Here is a 27,281-nt window from a genome sequence, read left to right on the forward strand (position 1 = left end):
CGGGACCACTGGGAAACTAGCATCGCATCGCATCACACATCGTCTCACTTACCTCCCCCAGTCCTCCCAACGGCCCGGCTCACCAATCCAGCCCTTGCCTCGCCTTACCTTGCCGCTCTCCCGCACTTCCTGCTTCCGCGCGCGCACACGCATGATAGGTACGCATTAAGCAAGCAGCGGGCATCTACGGTGTCTTGACGGGATCGTTGTTTTGTTCACGGTACCCTCCCCGTACATCATCGTCGCCGCCTGTCTCTTTTCTTCCATCACCTTTAGTTCGCCAAAAACCCCTACGCGGCGGGCAGGCGCGCGCATTCGGGTACTTGCCTTCCCAGGGTCCCAGCAGACCATACGGTCACCGCGGCTTCCTGCCTTGCTATCTCGTCGTTGCCCGTCCCGTGTGTCCTTCCTCGCGAGGAAGAGGGAAACGAAGAAAAGAAAAAGAAGGAAACTTGGGCCATATCACACCCACCGCTCAAACAAGCAGTCGGTCCCTTCCTTCACCGACTGCAACTGCCTCTCCTACCTGGGAAGGAAAGGGGTCCCTCGAAGGTATATTAGTTTCTTCGTCTGCCAGATCTCATGACAGCTCCTCACAACCTCTTCCCCAACAGTTTCTTCTCCCGCCCACGTTGACGACCCGACCCGCGTCTCTTACTTCCATCTCAATTTCCCGTCCTTCCTTTGGAGTTCTGCACCAGCCCAGACTGTCTCTGCCGCGTATATACAGTCGCTCCCACACGGGAAATCTTGTCATCTCTCACTCTCCCACACGCATACACAAGGCATCGCTGCTCTTTGTGTAGCTTCCTTCGAGTGATACTCCAAGCCTTTCCTTGATTCGGGTCCTTCTCCCTCCCTCTATCTATCTCTCTATCTCTCTACTTCTTCACGGCCGTCGTCGTCTATTACGTGCTTCACAACGCACAACAGAGTAATATCGGACACCCATCTCCAGGTTTGTCGTCCCTCGACCCGGCTTACTCATCGCGGAGCCCCGTCGTTTCTAACATGTCGGTTTTCAGTTCTCACATCAGCAAGATGGCGTCCACTGCAGTTGGTCCGGTCATGGGTGCCGCCGCGGCATCTGCTGTCCACCATATCCATCACATCGACTGTAACGCTCCAGTCGCGGATGTTCCTGGTCTCCCCACCGACTTTCCCGAGACACTGGACCTCGAATCAGCCTGGGCCGGCCCGCAATTCACCCAAGAGTCGCAGTACACGTACAACCTCACCAACACAGACCTCCATGAGCTGATGGCTGCGCTGAAGCACTTCAAAGGTATGTCGACCCCGATCCCTCTTCAAACGGTCTGACCGTTGACATTTCTCTCCGAAACAGCCTTGGGCCTTGACGGCGATCTTGTCAACCCAGACAACTTTCCCCTCCCTACCCTGGGAGCCGCCCTTGACCGCATCGCCCACGACATCCATCAAGGCAAGGGTTTTGCCGTGGTCCGCGGCATTGACCCGCAAAAGCACTCGGTTGAGGATCTTACGGTACTCTATCTTGGCATCCAGGGGTACATTGCCAACCAACGTGGCCGCCAGGACAAGAAGGGAAACATGCTTGGTACGTGACGTTGGCTTAACCGTCCGTGCTCAGCAAGATGCTAATTTCGTCCCCAGTTCACATTGTTGCAGACAACACCACAAAAGCCAAGGCGGATCATCACCGTCATTCCACTTCATCAATTGTAAGTACACCTTTGCCGTCATCGTCGTCGTCGACGGCCTGCTAATTCGGCCCTCTCTTCCAGACGTTTCACAACGAGGAGTCTGGAGACATCATCAGTTGGTTGACCAGAGCCACCGCTGCTGCTGGTGGCAAGTGCATCATCGCCTCTGCCCACACTGTCTACAACGTTCTCGCCGCCACTCGACCTGACATCATCCGCACACTGTCTCGTTCCGACTGGCCCTTTGCCCTGTATGTCTAACTGTCTCAGTGTGACCCGACATACCCGAGCTGCTTTCCTGACTTGCTTATAGTCCCAAGTTCCAATGTCGTCCCATCCTCTTCCACCAAGATGGCAAGATCATCATCAACTTCGGCCGCACGCCCCTGATGGGCACTGCTGCGCATCCCCGACCGGCACATTTCCCCACCCTCACCCCTCGTCAGATTGAGGCTCTCGATGCCGTGGAGACCATCGCCAAGGCGACACAGATGGAAATCCAAACCCGCCCTGGTGACATTCACTTCATCAACAACCTCGCAATCCTTCACCGTCGCGAAGGCTTTGTCAACGGCCAAGCACCCAGCGAGAAGCGCCATCTCGTTCGCATGCGCGTACGCAACGACAAACTGGGCTGGTCTCTCCCCGAGGAGCTGAAGCGCGAGTGGTACGACGCCTTCGAGAAGCCCGCCGACCGTGTCTGGCACCTGGAACCCATGCCGGATGCCTTTTTTCCTCTCCGCAAGTACCCCAACTAATTTTGCTGTCTTCCGTTACATGTTCATGCCGGGGAACTTTGAAGGAGCATCGTCAAAGACTGGAGAAGGGGCGTCACGGTTGCATTTCTTCTGCTTGCATTGTTTATCCCTGGGAACACGGGCTCCCTATGGCGTGGAGCGACTACTGCATCATCTATTATTTGCTTTTTCCCTCACCGTTCCCTATTACCCTGGTCGCCTCAAAAGTTTATTCCCTTACCTTGTCATTCACGGTCAGATGAGCACGGAGTCAATGGGAGTTCGCGAAGTAGAGCGCGGGCAAGAAAAAAGCATGTATACATGGATGGGATGTAAGACCAGGAGTTCGTTGTAATAGAAATTAATTACCCATTCACCGTCTTTCCCAACTAGTGAGGATCGCAAGCGCTGATCATTGACCGGATGTTCCAAACGTGGAACATCGGACTTTTTTTTCTGGCAGAGATATGGGCAAGACAAACCGGTGTGGTTTCGCCTCAGTCAAATGTCAACCGCGTGGCTGCAGGTGCGGCGGCCACTGATCACACGACCGAGGTGCTGGAACTCTACAACCATGCAGCACCGGTCAGAGAGCCGCGAGCAATCATTGGATGCTCCAAGACATCGGTGAGCGGGTGCCAATTCCGGGAAAGTGGACGTCAAGCCAAATTTTCAACTGGCCATGGCCCCTTCGGATGGCCGGCTGGCCGACTGATTGACGACCTCTGTCTCGAGCAACGGGATGCTACAGAGGGAAAACACTCGGAGCAAAGCCGGCTTGCGTGTCCGGTTTGTGCAACTGCGAGATGGTTGATTTTTCTGGAAAAGATTCCCATGGTCAAGCGCAAAAAGCCGGTCAGTGTCCTCCATACCGGCCTGCAGATGGAGATGCAACGGGACACGACAGCATGACACGAACGAACGGCCGCTTGACTGTTTGCGGATTTGAGTTATCGGGATTTCTTCTTTTTCTTTTTCCTTCAACGTACGAATACGTGCATGTGACGCTCCCGTGTCAAGCTCGCGATGGAGAGAGAGGGGACCAGCAGCAGCAAAAACGAGAAAAAGCAAACACTCGAGGACGACAGGCATCACTGCCCGATATTCCTATGAAAGGGGCAAACGGCCATCAGACAACATGTGGATTCCGGTCAGAGATGCCTTGACCGGTCAAAGGCTGACCGACACTTGGGCATGGAAGGCCGCAGGCGTTGGGGCCAGGGAGTGGCTTCAGCAGTTCTCGCCAGTGCTCACCGGTAGTGGGCGGCGACAGTCGTTTCAACGTGTGGCCAAAAAAATAAAAATAAAGAAAAGCATGCACAGAGGCATGGCCCCAAGCGATGTCGAGTCTGCAAGGTCTGCCGACGACAGGACGGTAGACGAGTGGCTGCAGGCTTGACGGGACGACGACACGCGGTGGTTTGACGTCTGCACAACGGCCGGCCAGGCAGGTGGTGTCGCTGCCGAAGAGGATGCATGTTCACATCGGGTGCATGCGATTGCCGGATCGTTGGCTGCTATGGTCTAAGTTCCCGGGGCCTTTCCAGGGTTTGGTTGCTGGTGACAGGATCGAATGTCGGCTGGGAACGACGACGCATCGCTTCCGTACAAGGGATGGGATGATATGGGGATGAGGAAGGACGGTGGACGCATTGGAAGGAGTGGACATTGAAGGGGAGTCGTGTGGGAACCTTTCTGCTATCTTCGGAAGCGCGTCGGCTCTGTATCGAGACCCCTATGCCGGGATATTTTTCTTTTCGACTGTCTTCAATGTTGAAGGGTCTGGGGTTTTGGTGATGACGATGATTGCTCTTGACGAACACCTTCCCATCGTGGGCAGGCAGGTCAAGGATGGGATTTGCAGCCTCTGCACGTATGCGTACACAACGAAGCCAGCAGCAAAGAGGAGAAGCAGGAGGAAGAAGAGGAGCGTCAGGGTTCAACGTGTTGCGCAATTGCTTTTTGAACATGCACATGGGTGGAGTTTTCTTGGGGATCGAAAAGCGACGCTGGTCCGACGTCGGTAGTATGGATTTCTCTGCGTCGGTCTCAGTTGCAGCGTGGCCCTTGACCTCTTCCTTTTCGTTTGGCGGCTGTTTTGCTTCTCCGCCATCTTGCATTTTTTTCTGACTCCCAGTTGTTGCTATTTCTTTTTCGCTACCAGGAACACACTGTACATGACCGGGGAGTTGTCATCGTTTCCTAGCGCAGGCGATCGATCGAGGGAGATGAATGGGGTCGGGAGTGAGAGAGGGGCGTCTTTGTAAGTGAGACTTTTCAAAGTTGCCTGGGGTTGGTCGTGTTTTCGGCGGGCAGTATGGGGAGACAGATAACTTTTTTGGTGCATCATTCGCAAAGGGCGCTAAGAGGTTTTATTTGGTTCTGCTTTTTTGCTTGTATTCTGCCTTATCTTTGCTTATTCGACCTGCCTGTGCGCCAAGCCGCGTCTTTTTGTAAAGGATGAGAAGGAAAAGGAAAAAGAAAGGATGATGGGTCGCTAGCAGAAAAGATGAGGCAGGGAGGAGGGGTACTCTTGAGAACGGGTAACTAATCAAAAAGCGTCCACGGCATGCGGCCAAGAACCTGAAATGGGACCATGCGCGGTCACTTTGGATTATTGAAGTGTTAGTTCGGGGTGGGCACGATGTCAGTTTTGCGTATTTGCGTGGTATCGTGCGCTTGTGTCAATGTGTGTTGGAGCAGGGGTGTGTGTGTGTGTGTGTGTGTGTGTGTGTGTGTGTGTTGTGTGATAGATGACAGTCTCAACGACGGTGGGGTTTTTCTCTCTGCTCGCTTGCCATCCGGTGCCGTCTCGCGAGAGAGGGGGAGGGGCTGGAATCAGAGCTGACGGACAGCTGAGCTCTGGTGGTGACTGGTGGCTTGATTACGGAACAGCAGCTGGGACGAGCCAGCAATGTCGCCGTTGAAACGTGGTTGGGCGGCGTCGAGGATGAGGATGCGTCTGGGGGAAAAAGAAAAGGGCGTGATGCAAGTGTGGTTTGGCTGGATGACAGCGGACGTCGGCTGGAGCTAGTAGTCGAGGGTTATGCCTGTATCTGTCTTTTTTGAGGTTTGCCTTTGCCTTCCCCCCAAAGATGCAGTCACGTGAATCTGCAGACGGTTCGCGAGACGTAAGGTTTGGATACTGTGACGGGAACGTAGCTCAACGACGGTGGCCAGTGCGTGGACGACCCGGGGGCAGCTGTCGGCGATCCAATTGGCCAATGGTCCGTTTCCTCAGGACCGGATCCATCTTCCCGTTGGAAAGCCAAGACAGGCCAGATGGTCCAGGCCGTGCGTCGAATGAGATTGCCGCATTCAACGACACCTAGGTGCCGCCCCCCTAAAGCCAGACCAGAGCCTCCCTGAACTTGGAATCCCTCCAAACGACGCGACGACGCCTCTATCGCGAATCCCATCACACGCACCACCGCCGTCCATCCGCCATCCAGCACATCCCAGGGCTGCTCCCGCGGCGCGTATCATTCGCAAGCATCCGAGAGATTGTCCTTGCTCTGTTTGCTTCGTTTTTCCTGGCCCCCCTTCTCTTCACCTCAGCGCGTCTCTTTCCGCCTGTTCATTCTGCTTTCGTCCGGGGTCTTGGGCCCCCTTTACCCGACTTACCCGTCAAGGTGGCCAATTGGGTGTGACGGAACACCCATCCCGATAGCTGGGGGCAACGTGCCTTAGTCCGACAGCTCGAAGAATCTCTCGCCCCCTTTTCTGCATCGACGGGCATCCCGAACGCGACCTCGCTATCTGCCGTGGGTTGCGCCTGCATCATCAGTCCAGCAATCCAATCCATCCACCTAGCTACCTCTGAAGGATATTCATGGGACCGCCGCGGTACACTCGGATGTGAAACGTACCCCGTCTGACCGCCAACCTGCACCTCGGTATTGCACCTGCCACACGCCCCTCCCACGTCACGTATTTCAAGGTCACACCTTTTCTCCTTCTGCCGCTGTCATCGGGCTCGTCTGGCTGGCTGAAGCAGGCCCAGCGTATCGTTGCTTTCTTTGTGTGCGTTGGTGGTGGAGCAGCCCGCCATCCCGAGTCATCGACGCAGTACGTCCGATAGGCGCGCCGTCCGACGTAGCGTGCAGAGTGCGCGCGCGCATCTCGCGGTGGTGCTTGCTGCATCAGGTTTATCCGTTTGACTTGACGACGTCAAGTTGCAGCGAAAAGGGGAGGATCTCGTTCGTTTTTGTCGTTGCAAGCCGTTGATCCGTCTTGGCTTTTGACTTTGAGACTGCCGCGTGACGTGTGACAATGGCACCCCGTCAGGCCGGCTACCTCCGGGTTCCCGGCGAGGAGGAGTCCCCGTACGGAGGACAGCAACTGCCCCGCCGAAGCCGCTCCGGGTCCTCGGGGCGGAGGGAGAAGCGCCTGCCCAGCGAGAAGCCGCTGCCTGCGCTGCCGCCGGGTACGCCGGCCGACGCCACGTTCCCCATCAGCCTCGACGATGACGATGACCACAACGTCTCGCCGAGTGAGCGGAGCTACCGCCGTGCAACGGTCGCCATTGGCCTAGCCATCCTCGTTACCATTCTCGGTTTTCTGATTGCGTTCGCGGTGCTGGGGTTCGGGCTGGGCGTGGACGGTATGAGGCACGGGCCGGATGGGATGGCCAAGAACTTTGGGGGCGATGATTGTCCGTGTCGGCAAGACCCCGATGTGCCGCAGTATTTCAGGACGAGCCCGGAGCTGTGGGCCGGGCCGACGGCGACGGGAGCGGCCGCCTTTATGGCGCAGACGAGGGTTCTTCCCACGGGCAGCTTTGTCCCCAACGCGCCTCTGCAGACGGATGTGCCGATTGAGGGAATGAAGGGAGGGAATGAGAGCATCTTCAACATGATGGGGTGAGTCTTGCCGCCTGGGAAGGTGGAAATGAGTGCTGACCGCGGCAGATATCTCACGCCGTATCAACCGAGTCCTGGTTTCGGTGTGGAGGAGTATGCATTGCCTGAGGGTGCGGACATTGTCCAGGTCCAGGTATGTAGCCCCCAGTGTGAGTCGAGGGCTTGACTGACATGTACCAGATGCTCTCTCGCCATGGGTCCAGATATCCCACAATGGGCTCCAACGTCTTCGACTTTGGACAAAAGGTTGCCAAGGCCAGTGACACGCTCAAGGCGATGGGCGCGCTGAGCTTCCTGAACAACTGGAGGTATCAGCTGGGCCATGAGATTCTTGTCCCCAAGGGTCGTCAGGAGTTGTTTGACTCTGGCATCCTGCACTCGTACATGTACTCTTCGCTGTACAACCCCAACAGCAAGATCATTGTGCGGACGACGGTATGCTCAGCATCTGTTTGCGACCATTCTATATGACTAACGCACTTGTAGACGCAAGACAGGATGCTCAAGTCCGCCGAGTACTGGCTCGCGGGCTTCTTCGGTCTCGAGTGGACCAGGAACGCCACCATCGAAGTCATCATTGAGCAGGACAGGGCCAACAATTCCCTCGCCGGCTACCTCAACTGCCCCAACGCCCGCAAGCAGAACGGCGGCGACGAGGCGGCCAAGATTTGGGTCTCGAACTACCTCGCCAACGCCACGGCCCGTCTCAAGGACATGGTTGATGGCTTCGACTGGACGATTGAGGACACCTACGCCGCGCAGACCATGTGCCCCTATGAGACGGTCGCCTACGGGTTCAGCCGCTTCTGCGACCTCTTTACGTATGAGGAATGGGTTGGCTTTTCGTACTCTGTCGATCTCGCTTTTGCTGGCAACAATGCCTTCCAGAACCCCACAGGAGTAAGTCACTGTCACGCATGGTTGCCCTTAGGGATGTATGTATTGACAAAACGCAGCGCGCTGTCGGTATCGGCTGGCAACAAGAGGTCATTGCCCGCCTCCAGAACCACACCCTAGGCTACTCGGGCTCTCAGATCAACGTCACGCTCGACAACAACACGGAGACCTTCCCCCTGAACCAGAGCCTCTACTTCGACTTCTCCCACGACACAAACATCGCCTCCATCCTGACCGCGTTCGGCTTCAAGCAGTTTGCCCAGCTGCTCCAGCCCACGGAGTACCCCGGCAAGCACAACTTCACCGTCTCGCACATCACGCCTTTTGGCGCGCGCCTCGACATCGAGATTATCAAGACGCCGAAGCCGTTCAAGGCCGACCGTTCCGGGTACGAGGAGTCCGGCGGCGAGACGAAGTACATCCACTTCGTGCTCAACCAGAGGACGCTCCCGCTGGGATGGAGTTTCCCCGAGTGCGACGTGGAGCGGAAGGACGGCTGGTGCGATCTGGACACGTTCTTGGAGGTGCAGGAGGAGATGCCCAAGCTTGCGGACTACGAGCGGGCTTGTCACGGGGACATTGAGACTGTGCCTTACGGCGTTGTGTACGATGGCCGACCCATGTAAGCAAAGGAAAGTGTGACGATTAGTGTGTTTGCGTGGTTTTGTTTGTGTACATATTTCATTCGTTTCCCCGTCTGCTCGACGGACGGCCTGTGTCGTGTTTGGGTTCCTCGGGCGTAATCAAGGTCTTTAGATTTTCTTGGCGTAGATGGGCTGTGCAACGCCCACGATTTCACCTTCTTTAGCTGTCTAATTTCATGCAAAACCCCTCGCGGGGGAAATTATCGAGATACTGACGCTTTGAGAATACGAGACTGGTGCCTGGATTGGCCGGGACCCCGCGAAATGCATTCCGGGGATGCTACCACCACTGAGGCTATGCACAGGTTTTAGCGTGTTTCCTGCTTCACAGCCTCCTTTTGAGACACCTTTACGATGTTCTGTATCAACAGCTGGCTTGTTTTCGCGTGTTTTGAGGGCTTTCCCTTCTGTTTCTTCCGGGTTCACGATCCTGCGAGAATGCTAGAACGGAGATGGACTCAGGAGTGTGACTGGAAATTTGAAGTCACTGACGTTGACATGCAAGGGATGTCATTGTGGGGCGACGGGCTCTGAGCTGAGGGTGAGATTATCTGAGGCTGCACGACGAAATTGTCTTGAAGATGATCTATAAGACGAGGGGTGATCTCTCACGTTGATGGGTAGATCTCGGCCAACAGCAGACCCTACTACTCACATTCGTTTCAACAAGAATACCACAATCGTTTGAATCATGAGATCCGGGGCCCTCAGCGCGGTGCTCGCGTCACTCGGCACCGTGACGAGAGCGCAGAATTGCACCTTCGACTCAATCACGCCCTCACAGGACCTCGTCTGGTGCCAATGCGAAGGCGACTACCTCTGCGCCAAACTCGATGTCCGCAACCCAAAACCCACCCCCTCACATCCTCACTTACTAACCTCTCTTCTCACCAGGTACCCTTGAACTACCTCAACCCGGGACTCGCCCGCGCCACCGTCCCGCTCATCAAGCTCCCCGCGGCGCCCTCCTCCCCAGACGGGCCCTACCGCGGCGCCCTCCTCCCCAGACGGGCCCTACCGCGGCATGATCCTCACCAACCCAGGCGGCCCCGGCGGCTCAGGCATCGAGCTCATCAGCCAGAACGGCGCCCTGATCGCCCAGGCCATCGGGACCAACTACGACATCGTCGGCTTCGACCCCCGCGGCATCGGGCTGAGCGAGCCGCGGCCGAACTGCTCCGCGGGGATCCTCGCTCAAACACAGCAGTCCAGGGAGGCGCCGAGGCTGCAGGACGCGTACTTCCAGTCCTTCATCGACTTCGGCAGGGCGCTCGGGGAGCAGTGCGCGGAGCAGGCCGGCGGGTCGACGGGGGCGGGGAGGCATATGACGACGGCCGTCACGGCGCGGGACATGCTCAGCATCGTGGACGCCTTCGCGCGGACGCCTGACGGGGCGCGCGCGGCGACTAATGCTAGCCTGCTGAACTACTACGGCATCAGCTACGGCACGTTTCTCGGGCAGACGTTCGCGAGCATGTTCCCGGACCGCGTGGGGCATGTCGCGCTGGACGGGGTGGTGGACCCGGCGGCGTTCCAGGCGAATGGGACGTGGCGGAGTGTGAATCACCTCGATGGTGTTGTTGGCGCGTTCTTTGTGTATTGTCACGCCGCGGGGCCGGAGGCGTGTGCGTATTACACGGGGACGACGGCGATGGACATCTTTGAGCGGTGGAAGGCGTCGTTTGAGAGGCTGGACGCGGGGAGGGCGACGGCGGAGGGTTGGGGGAATAGCAGCGAGATCGCGGCGGCGCTGTTGACGTTCAAGGTCGGGATGTTGGCGATGGCGGTGCAGCCGCTGGAGATGTTCGGGCCCGTGGCGGAGGCGCTTGTAGGGCTGGAGCAGGCGTTGGAGGGCGGTGTCTTGGGACAGTGGACGGAGCAGGTCAACGGGCTGATTGGGGATCCCGGGGTCGCGTCGTATGCTGCGACGAGCCCGGAGCAGGGGCTCGGCGTGATCTGCTCTGACCAGGAGAACAAGCAGTACGGCAAGGGGTTGGAGGAGATACGGGGGCTGATTGACCAGCTCGAGGGGCAGAGCGTTATCGGGGAGACGTGGATCAGGTTCACGCTGGGCTGTACGGGTTGGAAGATCAAGAGCGATGATGTGTTTACGGGCCCGTATGGAGGTGAGACGAAGGGGAGGGTGTTGTTTGTGAGCAACACATTTGATCCGACGACGCCGATTGAGAAGTAAGTCTGCTGGTCCCTCGAGTGCTGGTTATCTGTCTTGCTTACTCCATTTACAGTGCTATTTCCAACGCCCCGAGCTTCAAAAACGCGAGGAGACTGACGATTGAGGGCACGGGTGTAAGTCTAATCTAGTATTCTGTCGTTGATTATCCGCCTAGGCTAACGTGGACACAGCACACCGGCACGGCAACGAACAATTTGTGTGCTTACGGGGTTGTCAAATCTTACTTCCAAGACACGATTTGTGGAAAAGATATATACTGTCCGCTTGAAACAGGGCCGTTTGGGGTTCAGTTGGAGGGTTCGATCCAGGAGAATCTCGAGGCAGCGGGCTTGGAGAACCTTCATGACCTATTTTAGTTTCCCCAAACAGGGTCATGTTCAGCTTACATCGATGAAAAAACTTTCAACAAAGTATGCCAGAGTTTTCTCACTGAGCCTAGCCTTCTGATACACTCGCAACTCTGTAGTTGGCACACCAGGTCTTGCGCACTCTTCTGGGGCGATGTCTAATTGCACTTCGTTTGTCCCCAGTAGCCAGTACTCTCTGTGTATTGAATGGTACTCTATGCAGTTTAAGCTTATACTTGATTAAGGCACGTTCACGAGGCTTTTAAAAGTGAAGGAAAAGTCGTCGCCAACCACACGTATCGTGATGGCCTCCACATCCACCGCTAAGGGTCACAAAAAAAAGGCAAAAACATACAACAACAGGCATTCGCCGGTCGTCACCGACCCGACTACTACTCTGTCCCTCACTGGCTTGTCTATGGGAGAGCGAACGGGATCCCGAGTTTTCCAGTGGGTATGGTCGTATGTGGAAGACATTGAAAGCGAAGAGGCTCATGGAGGCTTCGTCGACAGGATCATCCTGGGCTATGTGATAGTTGCACACGTATTGTCTACAATGAAGTTCACCCTCTGCTCTGTCTTCATCTGTCATAGAATCTGAGCTTATAGGATAGTATTACGATTCTCAGCGTCTAGTCAGAGGGATCGATTCAGGAGAATCTTGAGACAGCTGGCTTAGCGAACCTCTACGACCTCTTTGAGTGTCTCAAAATATAACCAAATTGCAGCTTGCACGCAGTTATTGCCTTCTAGCCTGTTCGTATATGGCCTCGGCCTTTTTGGGTCGGCCCTGGGGTGAGGGGATATTGTAGCTCAAAGAAGCTAAGGCTGGAATTGGATGCACCACGCCGGCGACTCTTGTTACTGTGTTGAATAGCACACGCCGTGGGTAGCTTGATGTAACAAGTTGGACTATTTTTTCGAGGCTTTGACACATACTAAGTCTACAACAGGAGCAATGAGCCGTGGCTCAACGGGTATCTTCTGCCATGCGTGCACTCGCTAGTTGCAGTAACAATCGCAGTCGCCCTTCGGAGTAGCCATCCATCGTCCGTTGTCACCACTTTGGCACTGCAATATTTTATAAGCAAAGGAACTTCAGGCCTTGATTCAACGACAAGTGGTGGAATACTCACTCTGCCTTCGCATAAGCTTGCGCACCTGTCTGAGTCGGCAGCATTGCAGTTAGACTCCCACTGGAAGAGCAGCATGGTCAGTAAAACTACATCATGTAGACAGCCAGGGGCTATGGTACGAACAGAAGGATCTCCGATTGAGGCGCAAGCCTGTCCAATTTGTAGATATACTTCTGCCGCAGTTGAAGAGACACAGACCGCGGCTGCGATGGCAAGGAGTGAGAAGCGCATAGCTGAGGTGTAAATTTGATGTGATCGGGACAGTCGATTGCTTCTGAGACTAACGCAATGATCGTCGAATGGTGGGAAACAGTAACACAGCCTTGGATATGAATATTAAGCGGCTATACTGATATCTTTAAGTACCCCAATTGGATCCTTGCATCGGCAGGTGACTTGAGATGTGGAATATATTGGAACGAGTCTTGGTTTCTATCTTAACTTTCTTTTAGATTGAACGGTATCAGATTGTCAAGTACTCTTACAGTCGCAGAATAGCAAAACTGACTCATACAATCAATCAAATCACACCTTAAAAGCAGTAAATCTAATCGATCTATGTAGCGTTTAGTAGCAGTTGCGTACATGAACCGCTCAATCATTTTACATGACACAAACCTTATCCAGATTGTCAACAAATCGTCGTTCCAAAATCAGACGACATGCCCGGGGAGAAGAGCACCTTGGGTTTACAACTCTCCTGGAGTCTACCTAACCCCGCATTCTGATGTCCATTCTCAAGGCCTCAGTGCTGTTGCAGGCAATTAGGATGGCGAAGTCAAGGTCTGCGGCCTTCTCAGTCGTAGTAAGAAGAAACTTCAGGAAATCGACACCACCAACTCGCCCAAGTCAAACTGAAATCGCCTGCAACCCGAAAGGTCATCTACAGTTCACTCCGAATCGCAGGAGTTGAACGAGCCTGAGTCATTGACGTCCGCAGAGACGCCAAGCACCTCGTCCAAGGGCTTGGTTCATATTAAGCCTAGTTGACGCATGCCCCGACTCAGCTGCTTCCTCGCCTCCTACGGTTTCAATGTTCTCCACGAAATTCCGGCACCCTCGGAAATCGCAATGCTCTTAGAAATCAGAAAGCTCTCGAAAAACATACCAGCTATATCTATTCGTCGACAGGGTTATCCGGGGCCACGTGATGATTTCACAAGCACTTTCCAAGACAGATTTGAACTTATGCGTCCATTTTGCCACTGCCAAAGCCTGGTCGTGTTCATCCTCACTATCCCGGCTACTTGCTGTGCTCATCGCCACTGACCACTCACACCCGCAATATCTGAACCTCATTGCCAATGGTCACAAGCACCGCAATAATCGGCAGACAGCAATGATGAAAATTGAGGACGCACGCTGTATTTCTTGACGCAGCATGCGAGCTTACAGGACAGTCGTCCGATTCTGTACGGGCAACAGGGTCGAAGTTCGCCTCGACCCAAAAAGAAAGCGAGACCGACACATCGGTTGGCTTGGTTCCTGAAGAAGAAGAGTTGTGATTTTGTGAAATATACTACTTAAGCAGTTATTGCAAGATAAATATCTTATGGGGCAGAACAACATGGCCCTTCAGAAGAAAATACGAGGTTCTCTAAATCCCTCATGGTTCAGGATGCAGAGAATGGCCGGGGAACGTCTGCTCCATCTTGCGCCTACCACCGTCACTGAAACGCCACTGCCGAGCAGCGACCGAAGAGAACAAGACGCAAGACTCTTGAATCCACGCCTGAATACTCCGGCGCCTGGGAAAACGGAAAGAAGCGGAACGGTTGGCCCATCTCCTTCGAAGGGATCCATCCAAGCCACCGCGCAACCAACGGATCTCCAGAGATCACTGATCAATGTTATCAAAACCAAAATGTTCAACACGCCCCACGATTGGCTGTCCTATTCACAGCGCCTCAATAGAAGACTCATTACATAGTCACTGTCGGTCCGCCGTGAAAAATGTGGTTAGGACCGTCCATTGAGAGATCCTTTTGGACGGTCGTATTTGAGTCTAAGAGAACCCCTCAAGTAACGACCGAGGCCGCATTGCCGTATCGCCAGCCGGAGACATAGTTACACAAGCAATTCGCCAAACGATTCAGCAAGACCATTTAATATTATGCTGAATATCTCGAGCACAAAGCTCTATATACAAACAAACAAAGCGTAAATGACAAGAACAACGTCTGAGTGTGTGCCTCTTCATAAACCTAAGCACCACCTCTTTTTCATGATTCATCCACACCAATCTAACAAATGTTTCCCAACATGGGTATCAATCGCTAATCCAGTATTCCAGAAAAAACCATCCCTTTTTACTCGCTAGAAGTGTCCGGGCTCTTCGGGCCCGGCTCGACCTCCCCGTGTCCCTCGCTGTTGGCGATGGCACTCTGCAGGGCACTCGTCAGGTCGACGTGGAAGAACGGCCTGTTCAAACCGTGAACCACGACACCTCTTCTCTTGGTGGCCAGGCCCCTTGTGCCGCGCTCGTGATGCAAGCCCGTAGATGACACGGGGTCGATCGCGTCGTACGCCCCGCTCTTACCAGACTCCTCGTCCGCGTGACGGGAGTTCCTAGCGTGGGACGAGATTTCCTTCTCATTGGCCTCCTTCTCCGCGACCGCCGCAGCCGACTCGGCTCCACCAATCTCGGCAACGCTGAAAATGGACTTCCAGCGGTGCTGCAGGCCGTCGCCGCGGTCGGCGGGGAATCCGAAGCCTGCGGCGACGAGGGCGCGCTTGGTCCAGCGGTTGTTGATGCAGGCGATATGCCAGTTGACCTTATCGGGCGCCGCATAGCGGTCAAGCTGGTTGCGGACGTCGATGAGCTGCTGGATTGAGGTGAGATCGACGTTGTTAACACAGCTGAAGTCGAGGATGACGGCCTTGAGCGTGGGCTTGTTCTCGGAAGCGGCGATCTGGGCGGCGGCCTTCGAAGCCTTGCGGGACGGGCCGGGGTCGTTCCAGGGTCGGTCTCCGAGGCGACCGTAGCTCTGGAGGTTGGTACGGCGAGTGCGCTCGAAGACGTACTCAGTGAAGTACTCAAGGGAGTGACTGGCGTTCGGGTAGTTGAAGCCCTCGGAGAAGCGGTAGATGAAAATACCGGGGTAGGGCTGGTCGAGCTCGACCTCGGGGTTAGTACCATCGCCGTGGTCGATCGGGAGGAAGACATTGCGAGCCGCGTTATCGCCGGCATCGAAGGTGCCGTACTCGCCAACGACTTGCCTGTGGTCTTCTCCGATGACATGGTCGCCGATAACGGAGTGGATCTTGACCTTGCCAAGGAATCGGCCCTGGCCTCGGAGGATCCGCCAGAAGAGGAGGGCGGCGGAGATGACGACGGTAGCGTAGATGCCGTTCTCGATGGAAGAGAAGACGGTCACGAAGACACCAACGAAGAAGATGAGAACCTCGAAGGGAGAGACACGCCAGAACTGGTAAACAGTGTTGGGAGGCGTAATCAAGTCTCCGACGGCGTGGATAATGACGGCGGCCAGGGAGGCGCTAGAGATGTAGAAGAAGACGGCCGTCAGTGCGTAGATAGCAAGCAAGACGATGAGACCTGTGATGACACCGGCAAAAGGGGTCCTGACACCAGCCTTGGACTTGATGGCGGTACGGCTGAAAGATCCGGTAGAAGGGTACCCGCCGAGGAACGGAGCGATGACATTCGTAACACCGATGGCGACAAACTCCTGGGAGGGGTTGATGGTGTAGTTGTTGACACGGCCGAAGGACTTGGAGATGGCGACGTGCTCGATAACAAGAACGATGATACTGGCGGGAAGGAAGGGCAGGAAGGCACTGATGAGGTCGGTATCGATCTTGGGGGTACCGACGTCCTGGAATCCTCGGGGAACATCGCCAAGAATCTTGAACATGGGGTTGTCGCGCCTGTGCATGTTGACCAGCCAACTGATCATGGTGTAGAGCAGGATGACGAAGACAGTTCGCAAGGTTGACAGGAAGAAGAACAGCTTCGACCTCTGGGGGTATTTCTTCGCGGCGGTGGTGAAGACGTATCGGAGGAGGTAGAGCCAGGTCAAGGCAGTCAGGCCCATTGCCGCATCCATCTTGGTCTTGGGAAGGTTCTTCAGGGTGTTGATGAGGACCATGTAGGTAGCATCACGAGTGTTGACACCCTTGATACCCAGCAACGTCGTGAGCTGACCGACCGCGATGCTGATGGCCGAGCCCGTCATGAAGGCGGAAAGCGAAGTCAGGGAAATCAGGTTGACGATCCATCCCATGCGAATCAGACCGATGAACAGGATGATGGCGCCCGCGATGATAGCGAGTGCCGATGCAATCTGATGTCCTTCGTACTGGGGGAAGTCGGCTTGAACATCGGTGATGAGGTTGCCAACGACAGTTGACATGACAGCGACAGGCTGGGGTCTGTTAGTAGCGCACAAAACTATGCTTCAGGGGCAAACTTACGCCAATCGTAATATCCTTGGATGTAGCAAAGAACCAGTAGAGAATAACACCCATGAAGGATGAATAGAGACCGAATTCGGGATCGAGCTTCGCCAGCAGCGCGTACGCCATGCCCTGAGGGACGACGACAGCACCAACAGTGACACCGGCAACCAAGTCACCCATGAACCACTGCAGGTTGTAGTGACCAATCCAGGTGAGGAAGGGGAAGAGGGAGCGGATGTACTGAACAACCTCTTCGCCCGTGGGCACAAGTTCGAGGAACCATTCTGCGGTTGTCGGCTCCTCCTCGACGAAGGTGTCTGAAGACTGAACGGAGAAGACAGACTCTCCACGGAGCATCTCCTCGTTCTCGGGCCTGTCGAGCTTGATGCCCAAGACCTTGGCCAGGCCGTGGCCGATCTTTGAGCCTGCGCCCGGCATGTTGGTTGAATTGGCGAGGGTTGAAGTGGTCGGACAGGCGGCTAAGGAAGCGAGTAACCAAAGGTACTTGCTGACTCTCTCTCAAGGGAAGACGCCCCCAAGGATATATAGGACTCGCTGGGGCTACCGTGCCACACACACGAATTGGGCCCTTGCAAACTGCCCCGGAATAAACCGACTGAGCGGTGGGTGAAAGGAATTTGAACCAGGGTGCGATATATGAGAGCTGAATGTCGCAAGAGGTGACTAGAACGCTTTCAGGCCTCGAACCTCGACGGAGGTGGCGGTTTGGGGTAGTAGGTGCGAGATTGACACCTCCCACAAAGCCCTTGCAAAGTTGCGCAATCGAATCAAGGGGATATTAATTGGTCGAGACCCAACTCAATGACGAGTTCGTGAACGCCCCCCGACTCAGGCAGACAGTAGTGATCTGACGGCGTCTGATAAGGCCAACTGGTGCGCTCGCAATCACACAGCTGAAAAGAAAGGTGTGTCCGTTTGGGACAACAGTGACGATCAGGTGTCAATGTTGAAGGACCGGAGGGTGTTGCGCGCGCGCGAGGCGGTAAAGTTGTGCAACTGGAACGGAAGCTCTTCAAAGCTCTTCGAAGCTCTTCAACAGGTTATTGAGGACGGGCCTCGAGGTTATTAATTGAGTTCAGAGACTTCGGTAGTGGAGTGCCAAGTGCCAAGCAGAGGCTCTACGGTCCTCCCGCTGGACAAGACGATGGATCTCGTGGGCCAAGAGATGTGGCTCCGGGATGACGGCGGCAGCCAAGAAATGAAATGCTGCAGAGAGGCCGAGGAGAAGACGACGGCGAGAAACGAGAAAACCCTGACGTGGGGTGGGCGAATCACTCAGGATGCGACTGTCAGGGAATGATGGCGCGGCTTTAACAGGCGACAATGTCCCAAGCACGGGTTGGAGGGAGCGGAAGAGTCTTTTGTTATGGTGGTTGTACGGGCACTCCTCCCGCGATGTCGAAACCGGGGCGATGTCGCCATCGAGTCTTTGCCAGACCAAGCTTAGCGGGGCCTCCGATGGGGACGGGATATGCTGCGAGTCCAATTATCTTATACCCACAACGCGAGGAGGTACCCGCGCGTTGTTGGTTATTTGATATTGGAATGACACAGGCAGCGGTACAAATGCAAATGCTCGCTCAATTGATTTTTTCTTTAGGCGCCAAAGACGGAAGAATGCCCGCGTGGGGGAACGGGCGACGCTCGAGGCGGTCTCACTCTCGGAGGTATGCGTCGCGTGGTCAGCCAAAGAGACTGCAAGGTCGAGCCACGGGAGCACCCAAGTTGTGTCACAAAGAGTGCGGATGCAGAATACTCGAAAGAGTTATTTGTACGTACAACTCGCATGGAGGAAAATCCGGGTCCCCTATCCCCGGGTGGACATTTTGCAGAATGCCAATGCCTGGAGTGTCGTCAGTCATGGAGCCGGGGCGAAATGTGCCTTGATGACAGAGGTGATAATATGGCGATGTTGAAAAATCAGAGCTGACGGTCGGATGAGGTATGTGCATTCTGTTGTGCAACAAGTGTTCCAACAGAGGGGTCGAGTCTCCAGCGAACTACCGCTTTGGGTGCGGGATTGGACGATCTGACCAATGAGGTTCAGCTTCCGCAACTCGGCGATGGTGCAATAGCACCCTTGTTTGAGGTGATGGCTAGTGGAGCAGATGGGTGCGGAGATGCTCAACCTGGTTGGCCCATTTTTGAGATGGACTGTTGCTATTGAGGCAAAGTGCGGTACGAAGCTTTCCCTGCCGTGGATGCCAACCGGGCTGTTCCCTGACCTTGTCGGAATTAAACTCCAAAGACGCCGACACGGTCGGAACGCCTTCGCACAGAAACGGGCCTCAATGGTTCCAATGGCTTTTAGACGTGCGAATCAGACAGGCCAGGCGTTGGCTGGACTCGACTGGAGGAGGCCATGCCATCGTAGTGACAGATGGATGAGAGTCTGGAGAGACAGGGGACGGGCTGGCCCCCAGGTCCAGGTGATGGGGTTTGTGGATGGGAGCTCGAAGGACGACTCTGTCAGCTTTGGCTGGAATTCGGATCCGTGACAAATCGACGCTGGACTCGGGGCTCCGTCGGACGGATGTGGTTGCGGATGACCAGACGTCATGGGTGTCCGCATGTACCACAATGCCAAGACGCCCACGACGCCGCATGACGAAAGTCATGCGACACGTGTTGATGACTAAGATTTCGCGAGATTGTTCTACCGGACCGGATGCCTTCTCAATTATGTAAGCGATCTATGTGGCGATGCAGCTGGACTGTGGCTTCAGTGTGGCGCATCATCTCTTAAATTCCCAAGCATTCCCGAGGGCCAAATGCTTGGGATATCCAGGTCAGTCGAACCCCTTTACCGTGCATTACCAGCCACCGGCGCACCACCGTCCGGGACTGTTGACTCGGCGACTAGGCGTCTGGACGCACTGCCGAAAGAAAAAGAAAAAAGAACAAAATGTTATGTAAAGTCTTGGCGCCGTCAGGAAGCGATCGCCTTGAACGACCTGGAGGCTAGGTTCAACTCTGGAGGCTGGATGCCCTGAAGCTCACTGCTCCGATTGCCTTCTTGGGCGAGAGCTGAGTGCATCAGCCACTCAGGAGCCGCAGAAGGCGGGAGCTGAAGCCTCGAGGCCCCCAAACCCCCGGACAGCAACGCGTAAAAACACGGCCGCTACAGCGACCGCGAACTCCCCTACCCCCCCTCTCCGGCCCCCTCCTCTCACCGGGCAACTGAGCCGCCTTAGTCAGAAAGGAAACATCAGCAACACCACAACCATCGCTGCGCTCCTCTGCCTGTGCCTGTTCCATCGGCAACACCAAAAACTGCAATCACCAACCTCCTCACCCCGCCCTTGGGCCAAAAATAGCAGTCCACGAGGTGTTCCTCACCTCGCTACACTGCAATTGCCCCCTTTTTGTGCTGGGCATTATCGTTCTCTATCCCCAGGGCTCTACTTTTTGTCTGGATATTCCCGTATAATTCGTTGTAATTCCCAATTCTTAGAGTGAATGTAGCCAAAAACCACCCCTGCCTACGTTATCAACCTTACCTTATTCCGCATATTCCCCTTCCATTCGCAAACATGCCGTCCAGTCCGACCAGAGATCCATTCACCGGCCCCCCGGCGCCGCATGCCTTTGTGCAGTCACACGCGAAAACCACCGAGCTGCTCCCGCCCCCCTCGCCGCGGACGCATCGCGCCTTGCGCAAACTGCAGTCGGCGCACAACCTTGGCTCCAAGGCCGCCCTCCAACAGATCCCGCCCCTGCAGCCCTCCTTGATCGCGCAGCAGCGACTGACACAACGCAACATCTCGCCCACGCGACGCGATGCGAGCACCTCCTCCGCCATGAACGTGAACAGATCACCGCAGCGAGGACGGTCCAACAGCGATGCGACGAACCACCACCACCTGAACGCCATGGCTGCCACGAAGCGCAGCATGATGGGTATCAACCCGCGGTACCTCAACATGTCTCTGCACCAGCTCATCAAGGACGGCCCAATCGAAGGAGATTCCGTCGAGGCGCTGGGAATGGCCCGTCGCAAGGTCTTGAGCGAGGGTATCAAAAGCGACAGTGACGGCATGGTATGTGCTTCTCCCCTACCTCACGTGCCTCTTAACCTAATGCGCCATTGAACAGTCTACGCTGCGTATCTACGTCTGGATCATCCTTCTTGACACTCCTGTCCTCCCCACCGACGACTATCTTGCTCTCATCCACCGCGGCGCGTCCCCGGCGTACTCCAAGATCCGCAACGATACTTTCCGCACCCTCACCACCGACCCGTTGTTCCGCCGACGCGTCAGCGAGGCAAGTCTCATCCGCCTCCTCAATGCCGTCGCCTGGCGCCTGCACGACGCTCGCGAGCAGCAGCGAAGTCGCGATCGCGACCGCGACCGCTCGCTCAGCCGACCCAGCACCGGACGAAGCTCCATATCCCACGACAGCTCGAACTCGACAGCCACCGCGCACTCCACGAACCCCGCCTCACCTTCTGCCCGCAATCGCGCGCGAGCTTTGACCTTAACAACGGAGGGCTCCGAGTCTTGCCACGCTGCCGAGCCGGGGACGTATGTACAGGGAATGAATGTGTTGGCAGCTCCCTTCCTATATGCTGCGCGCAGTGAGGCCGAGGCGTTCACTGCGTTCTACACCCTGCTCACACGGGAGTGCCCCGGATACATTCGAGGCGCAATGGATGGCGTCCACAAGGGGTTGGCTCTGGTGGACAAGGTCTTGGCGACTGTCGACTCCAAGCTGAGCGGATACCTTCACTCCAAGGGCTTGACAGCTGAGATCTACGCATTCCCTTCCGTCCTGACATTGTGCGCCTGCACACCTCCGCTACCCGAGGTCTTGCGCCTGTGGGACTTTCTCTTCGCCTACGGGCCTCACCTGAACATTCTCTGCATCGTGGCCCAGCTCATGGGCATGCGGGACCAGCTGATGAGCTCGCCGAGGTAAGCTGCTTTGCACAAGTTGGAGTATCAGATCACTAACGAAAGTCCAGCCCTAACAAGCTCTTGCGCTCGTTCCCTTCGCTCCAGGCGGATAAGATTATTGAACGCACGCTCTGGATCATTGAGAGAATACCACACGACACATACGCCGCCATTGTCACCCACGCCCAGTGACAGATCAACTACGACCCAGGGGTTCGGAACACGAAAAGACGAGTCCTTTTGTGATGAATGTCGCAACACCCATTGTACTATACCAAAGACCTTTACGACTTGATGATGGAAACTCAAAAATACGGATGGGGGTACCGAGACGAGGCTTAATGATACGATGCAGCCACGGGTCCAGGAACACGAGAAGCACGATGAAGGGGGGATGACAAAGGAAGCACGTTGCGCCCCCTGATGTATATATGTTGAACTTAATTAATATGATTTTATGCCGACGAAGGATGTCTGGTCGTCTGACGGGGTGGCGTGAAGCCCTCCTCAACTTGACACAAACATGAGGCCGTCGCCATGAACATCGTTGGAGGTTTGCTGTTTTCCGGGCTCATCCAAAAATGAAAATCTCGGCTGCGCTGCCGGATAGGTTACGCCTTCCTACCTACCTTGATGATACAGCCAGCAACACCTACAAACTGATCCGCATGCAGGGCTAGTATGGTGGCTCAAGTAGGCTGGCCGTTGGCAGCCGTTGCCTAGCGTCTACTGAAAGTGACGGTCAAAAGTGCAGACTTATGAGCATGGTAGGCTCGGTCTTCGAAGGTAGAGCTGGGCTTTCAGCCTTTTTCTTTGTTCCTTCTTTCTGTGTTTCCTTACTTCAGGATTCCATCTACCTGTATTATTCCCAAGGTCACGACTACTGCTCCCGCTTCCCGAGTTCATCTTACGATAGCCATCATCTTTCGTTGGTCATCTACTATATTCGGTGTCCGTTATCACAACGAGAGAATACATCAGGACCACCAGAGAAAGTGCCATCTTGGGTAAGGGGATCATCAGCTTATGCTTCTACGTATAGAAGACGATGGTCAAGAACATCATTTTCAGTCTGTTGTCATCAAACACGTCGTGATTATCTATCTGGTGATATTTCTGTAGGATTCCCAGCTTCTACGACAGGCGAAAGATGTTTATATCATTTTTGCTGGGGCTCCTCTACGCATGGCAACGATCAGTGAAGACCTATTTGCGTGAATCCGCTAGCGTCCAATTATGATTGATCTAATATACGAAATAGCTTAGGTTTATTGTCTTTGTCTTAGATTATCCTGGTCAAAATCGTCGTGCTCTTTCTTCTCCTCCAGGCCGTTGGAAGCATTGTTGCCCGTCAGGAGCTCACCTGTTTGGAGATACATCTACCGCAAAGTGACAGTGAAAGATCAACACCACCTTTCAGGCGTATTCTCAAGTATAGTAATCAGAAGAAGAGGGAGACTGGCGGACAACATTGACCTGCAGAACTCCATGTGCCGACAGCAGCAATGAACTAAATCAGGTGCTAAATGGGGCCATTTCAAGATTTCTGGTATAATCCTCCCACCACCATCATTGCCGCCCTCAAGTATTGGATCACAAACCACGAGAATTCATAGATGTGTTCAAACAGAATGACAGTGCGCTGAAGTCTCTAGACATCCTGCCCAGTTGTCTGTGGGCCAGAGCGGTACCTACTCTGCTACTACGACTTTCTATAAAACGGACATAGATTGCAAAGTGGCTATAGACTGGGCTTTCTCCGTAATGTAATCCCAGGCTTGATTCGCTCGACTCTTGTGGCTGACACTTCTGGTAGTGATTTACGTCAAATGAATCCATACCGAGCAAGGCGCTGTGATTAGACAGTTCTGATCACAAACGTGATTGAAATAAACACGAAACGTCTGAAGACACGGGCGGATAGTGACGAAGAAGCAACCACAGGTATATGTCTATTCAACAGAACCTAGCATCGGCCCAACTTCTGAATAGCTTTCACTTCCATTACACTTTCAAGCTCACCAACCCGGCCAAATTGTCAAAAAAATACAAAGGCAGACATTGGTTTGTGAGAAGGTAGTTCTTCGCCGTCAGATATCCTGTTGCGTAGTGACTTGGGGATGCTCATCTCCTCAAAGGTCTGCTTTGAGGAAAAGCAGTTTACGCTGCGACTATCTGGTTATATGAATGATACAACACAAATTATGGTAGAGTGGTTCTTCAAATTGATCATAAGTAGGATATCCGTTGTCCTCCAGGACCTCCCCGCTAGAACGTGCTCATATGTTGACAAATGAATGAGCTGGAATGTGGCAGCCGATGATAATAGCTCCGTTCTAAGTATCCTAACTCTTTCGAAGGACAATACTCCATCCAAGGCGACAGATACTGGTGATAATTTCAGCTTGAGCTTAGGTAGTATTGCCTTGAGTGAGTTGTAGCCTCACTTGTGATGTTTGCATCCCGCATTGCAAGGGATGATCCAATAGAAGACAGACGGAAATGACATCCATTGCTTTGTTGTTTTCAGCCATCACAGCATACTAAAATTATATTTAACCTCGAGCAAGAGAAACTAGCAGTAGTGCTGTGATACAGATAAACAGAGGCGAACGCGGGTTGGACGAACAGGGCTTTTTCGGCACACTATACAACAACAGGTCAAGGGTCTTTTAATTTCTCCAGAGAGCCCAGATCATATTTTTTCTTCAAGCCTTCAGGCTGAGCCTCAGGGAACCCTTTCCGGATTCATGACGACTCGATGGTGAAATACAACCGTTGCTACAGGTCAGCCCAGCACTATCTTCACAGGTGTAGTTTTTCTCAAGCATTCACATGCGAATAACATGAAAGTGAGGGTGAAGAACAACGACGAAACCAAATGTCGCATCATGCAGAGAATGCCTGACTTTACAGAGCCTCACCAGGCGAACCCGCACCGAGTATACGAGACGCGTCTTGCTGACTTCTCCTCTCGAGATGGAATTGACCGTGTCGTAGTTGTTTGATTTGAAGTGTGCTGAATGAAGTTCCCAACGTATTAATATACTTGCCGACTGACATATGATGTGTTGACTGCCTCTGTGGTCGTTAGCTGCCTTGTGTCCCAACACCCCCCATGTATGAGTATAAGTTGATTCTCTGTGAGGGACTTTCTTTCCTTTCCGCAGAAGCAATGATAGCTGCTAGAAAATTCGGTGGACGCGAGGGCAGTATTGGCGGCGATGATTTACACAACACGCAATACATGGCTTCACGTTCATTTTGATCGAGTAGGCTTTGGAAAAATAACAAAATATTGCTTCGTCACTTCTAAACATTTCTGTAAAGCTATTCGTGATTGAATAGGGATTATTCAGACTTCGTACCCCTAGCGATGTTGTTTCGTCATGCTAATCAAACTGTCATCCCCTCTCGACTTTCTACTACATACATACAATGTCCGATCTCGTGTTGGACAATTTTCCTTTCTTATCATACCTTTGTCATGAATCGTCAAACAAAAGAAAACAAGCCTTGGTCAAAGTACCCGGCTGCGTGACATCCCCGCGATGTAGACTTCCCAGCACCCAGCACCCAAAACTCCAGTCCCTCCATCTATAGTTATAATCGCTAACATCTTGGCAAATGGGTATCCCAAACTCCTCTACTGCTCCAACTTTGAACGCTGCGCCTGATCATGCGCCATCTTCTCCTCTCTCCTCGGTCTCTCGTCGTCGTCGCTGCTACTGTGATCAGACACACACGTCGTAGACGGCAGGACATGATCTATAGAGTGCGACGTGATATCGATGGTCGTGCGGACGTTGATCACCGGCCTGGGCCAGGGCTGAGGCTCCCGGTGCTGATACCTCTGCCCGAGGTCCGACGACGGCCTGGACTCGGGGTACTCGTGCTCGTCGCTGCCCCTGTCTTCCCGGGCGGTCTTGTTGAGCTCAATGTCAGAGCCCTCAGGCGACAGCGCCCTCTCGATGTCGTCGTACGTGCGGATGGTGGAGTCGCTGTGGTCTGTGATCCCCTTCGTCCGGGGAGTGGCAGCCTCTTTGTTGATGGGGTGGCCAGAGCTGGGTCCTGAAGGACGGGAGTGTTTGCTGTTTGTGCTCCATCCGAAGCCCCAGCCTTGGAAGAGGGGGCGCATGCTGGTCACTGAAGCGGCGATAATGCCGAGGGCGGGCTCTAGTACGGTCCAAATCGCGATGTCACTATTGACAGGATGTCAGCATCGTCTCTGTGACAAGGTGGCGGTCATACTTACATCGTCTCGTATAGGAAGTCCGTGGAGATAGCGAGACGTCTGATGAAGGGAATCCGAATGATGAGAGCTACACCGGCACTACCATGGCATTAGTAGAGGCGCCTGTCAGCTATGGGATTCATTCACTTACACCATGCCCATGCTGAGAAGCACGGCGACCAACGCCTTGGTCCGGCGGTTGAGATTGACATTCCACAACAAGGCTATCGGTAACAACCCGATACACCAGTCCGAAACCGCCGAGATAATGCTGTGCGCGATGGTGGCGTCGGGGACGATGTTGTAGTTGATGCATTTCCCCTTCTCGCCGTATAGCTGTCTCCAAAAGTATGAGGGCGGGCTGCACTGGAACGTCATGATGAAGAAGTAGGCGATGGAAATAAGCAAGACGATGACCATGTTGACGTAGATGACCCATCGGTGGACCTTGTTGAGGGCGAGTCGGAGGAGTAGCAAGCAGATGGACGTTCGGATCGCGAGGGTGATGGGCGAGTAGATGACTTCGCAGATGTACCACGCCCTTAGGGAGATGGCAGCTTGTTCAACCGTGAGCTCTGTGAGGTGTTTCCCGGTGGCGCCTTGGATGACTCCGTGAAGCGCGACGGCGCCGTAGACTGTGTACATGATCTGTCCTTTATGTGAGTATGGCTGACGGGGAATCGAGACATCTCCAGACTTACCATTGCGAGGAAGATGAGGTAGTCATCTGCTCCAACACTCTTCACGATCCGTACCTTTACGTACGCTCTGGCGAGTGTGAAGAGGCCAGCCGCGATGAGGAAAGACAACTGCACTGCGAACAGCGTCATGCCACGGTTGTGGACATCGCCGTGAGCGTCTCGCGCAAAGATTAAACTCGTGTTGTCCATGTTGACAGAATTACAATAGCTTTGTTTGAGGAACAAGGAGAAACCGCCATCAACCGTCCCATGATCATGGGATGGGGAGGGGACTTATAAGTCCAGCCTCCAGGCAAAGTCGTGCCGGCCCCATCTGTCAAAAAAGAACTCCTCTGGTGGGGGGCCTAGAAAAAGAAATTGAAAAAGAAATACGGCGTTCATGGAGGGTTCTCTGGCGGTATGACGGCGAGCGGGTTTCTTGATCAGGTACGTCTGCAAGCCGATGGATTGAGGAGCACACTCGCATCTCCCGTGCAGGGTCGTGCAGGGGTCAGATACTTCCGTGTCCC

At 54.3% G+C, this 27,281-nt stretch overlaps 6 protein-coding genes across 6 annotated transcripts; 4 read left to right on the top strand and 2 right to left on the bottom strand.

Moving 5' to 3' along the window:
* Positions 1 to 1,041: 1,041 nt before the first annotated feature.
* COL26b_002987 (uncharacterized protein) lies at positions 1,042 to 2,440 on the top strand (the record flags this gene model as incomplete). Its single annotated transcript, XM_053175893.1, has 5 exons — positions 1,042 to 1,285; positions 1,346 to 1,576; positions 1,633 to 1,700; positions 1,764 to 1,933; positions 1,996 to 2,440. 5 exons carry the CDS (start codon positions 1,042 to 1,044, stop codon positions 2,438 to 2,440), a joined length of 1,158 nt encoding a protein of 385 aa, XP_053040060.1.
* A 4,251-nt stretch (positions 2,441 to 6,691) lies between these two features.
* Positions 6,692 to 8,804, top strand: COL26b_002988 (uncharacterized protein; the record flags this gene model as incomplete). Its single annotated transcript, XM_053175894.1, has 5 exons — positions 6,692 to 7,281; positions 7,330 to 7,414; positions 7,462 to 7,716; positions 7,768 to 8,181; positions 8,238 to 8,804. The coding sequence occupies 5 exons, from the start codon at positions 6,692 to 6,694 to the stop codon at positions 8,802 to 8,804; spliced, it is 1,911 nt and encodes a 636-aa protein (XP_053040061.1).
* Positions 8,805 to 9,513: 709 nt separating this feature from the next.
* COL26b_002989 (uncharacterized protein) lies at positions 9,514 to 11,016 on the top strand (the record flags this gene model as incomplete). The annotated part of the gene is made up of 2 exons (XM_053175895.1): positions 9,514 to 9,657; positions 9,799 to 11,016. 2 exons carry the CDS (start codon positions 9,514 to 9,516, stop codon positions 11,014 to 11,016), a joined length of 1,362 nt encoding a protein of 453 aa, XP_053040062.1.
* Positions 11,017 to 14,808: 3,792 nt separating this feature from the next.
* COL26b_002990 (uncharacterized protein) lies at positions 14,809 to 17,356 on the bottom strand (the record flags this gene model as incomplete). Its single annotated transcript, XM_053175896.1, has 2 exons — positions 14,809 to 16,884; positions 16,934 to 17,356. 2 exons carry the CDS (start codon positions 17,354 to 17,356, stop codon positions 14,809 to 14,811), a joined length of 2,499 nt encoding a protein of 832 aa, XP_053040063.1.
* Positions 17,357 to 20,472: 3,116 nt separating this feature from the next.
* Positions 20,473 to 22,029, top strand: COL26b_002991 (uncharacterized protein; the record flags this gene model as incomplete). The annotated part of the gene is made up of 3 exons (XM_053175897.1): positions 20,473 to 20,979; positions 21,035 to 21,855; positions 21,906 to 22,029. The coding sequence occupies 3 exons, from the start codon at positions 20,473 to 20,475 to the stop codon at positions 22,027 to 22,029; spliced, it is 1,452 nt and encodes a 483-aa protein (XP_053040064.1).
* A 3,454-nt stretch (positions 22,030 to 25,483) lies between these two features.
* On the bottom strand, positions 25,484 to 26,961 carry COL26b_002992 (uncharacterized protein; the record flags this gene model as incomplete). Its single annotated transcript, XM_053175898.1, has 4 exons — positions 25,484 to 26,039; positions 26,093 to 26,170; positions 26,223 to 26,719; positions 26,773 to 26,961. The coding sequence occupies 4 exons, from the start codon at positions 26,959 to 26,961 to the stop codon at positions 25,484 to 25,486; spliced, it is 1,320 nt and encodes a 439-aa protein (XP_053040065.1).
* Positions 26,962 to 27,281: the final 320 nt, after the last annotated feature.

Source organism: Colletotrichum chrysophilum (assembly GCF_026319265.1).
Source record: "Colletotrichum chrysophilum strain AFK26 chromosome Unknown scaffold_16, whole genome shotgun sequence".
NCBI lineage: Eukaryota > Fungi > Ascomycota > Sordariomycetes > Glomerellales > Glomerellaceae > Colletotrichum > Colletotrichum chrysophilum.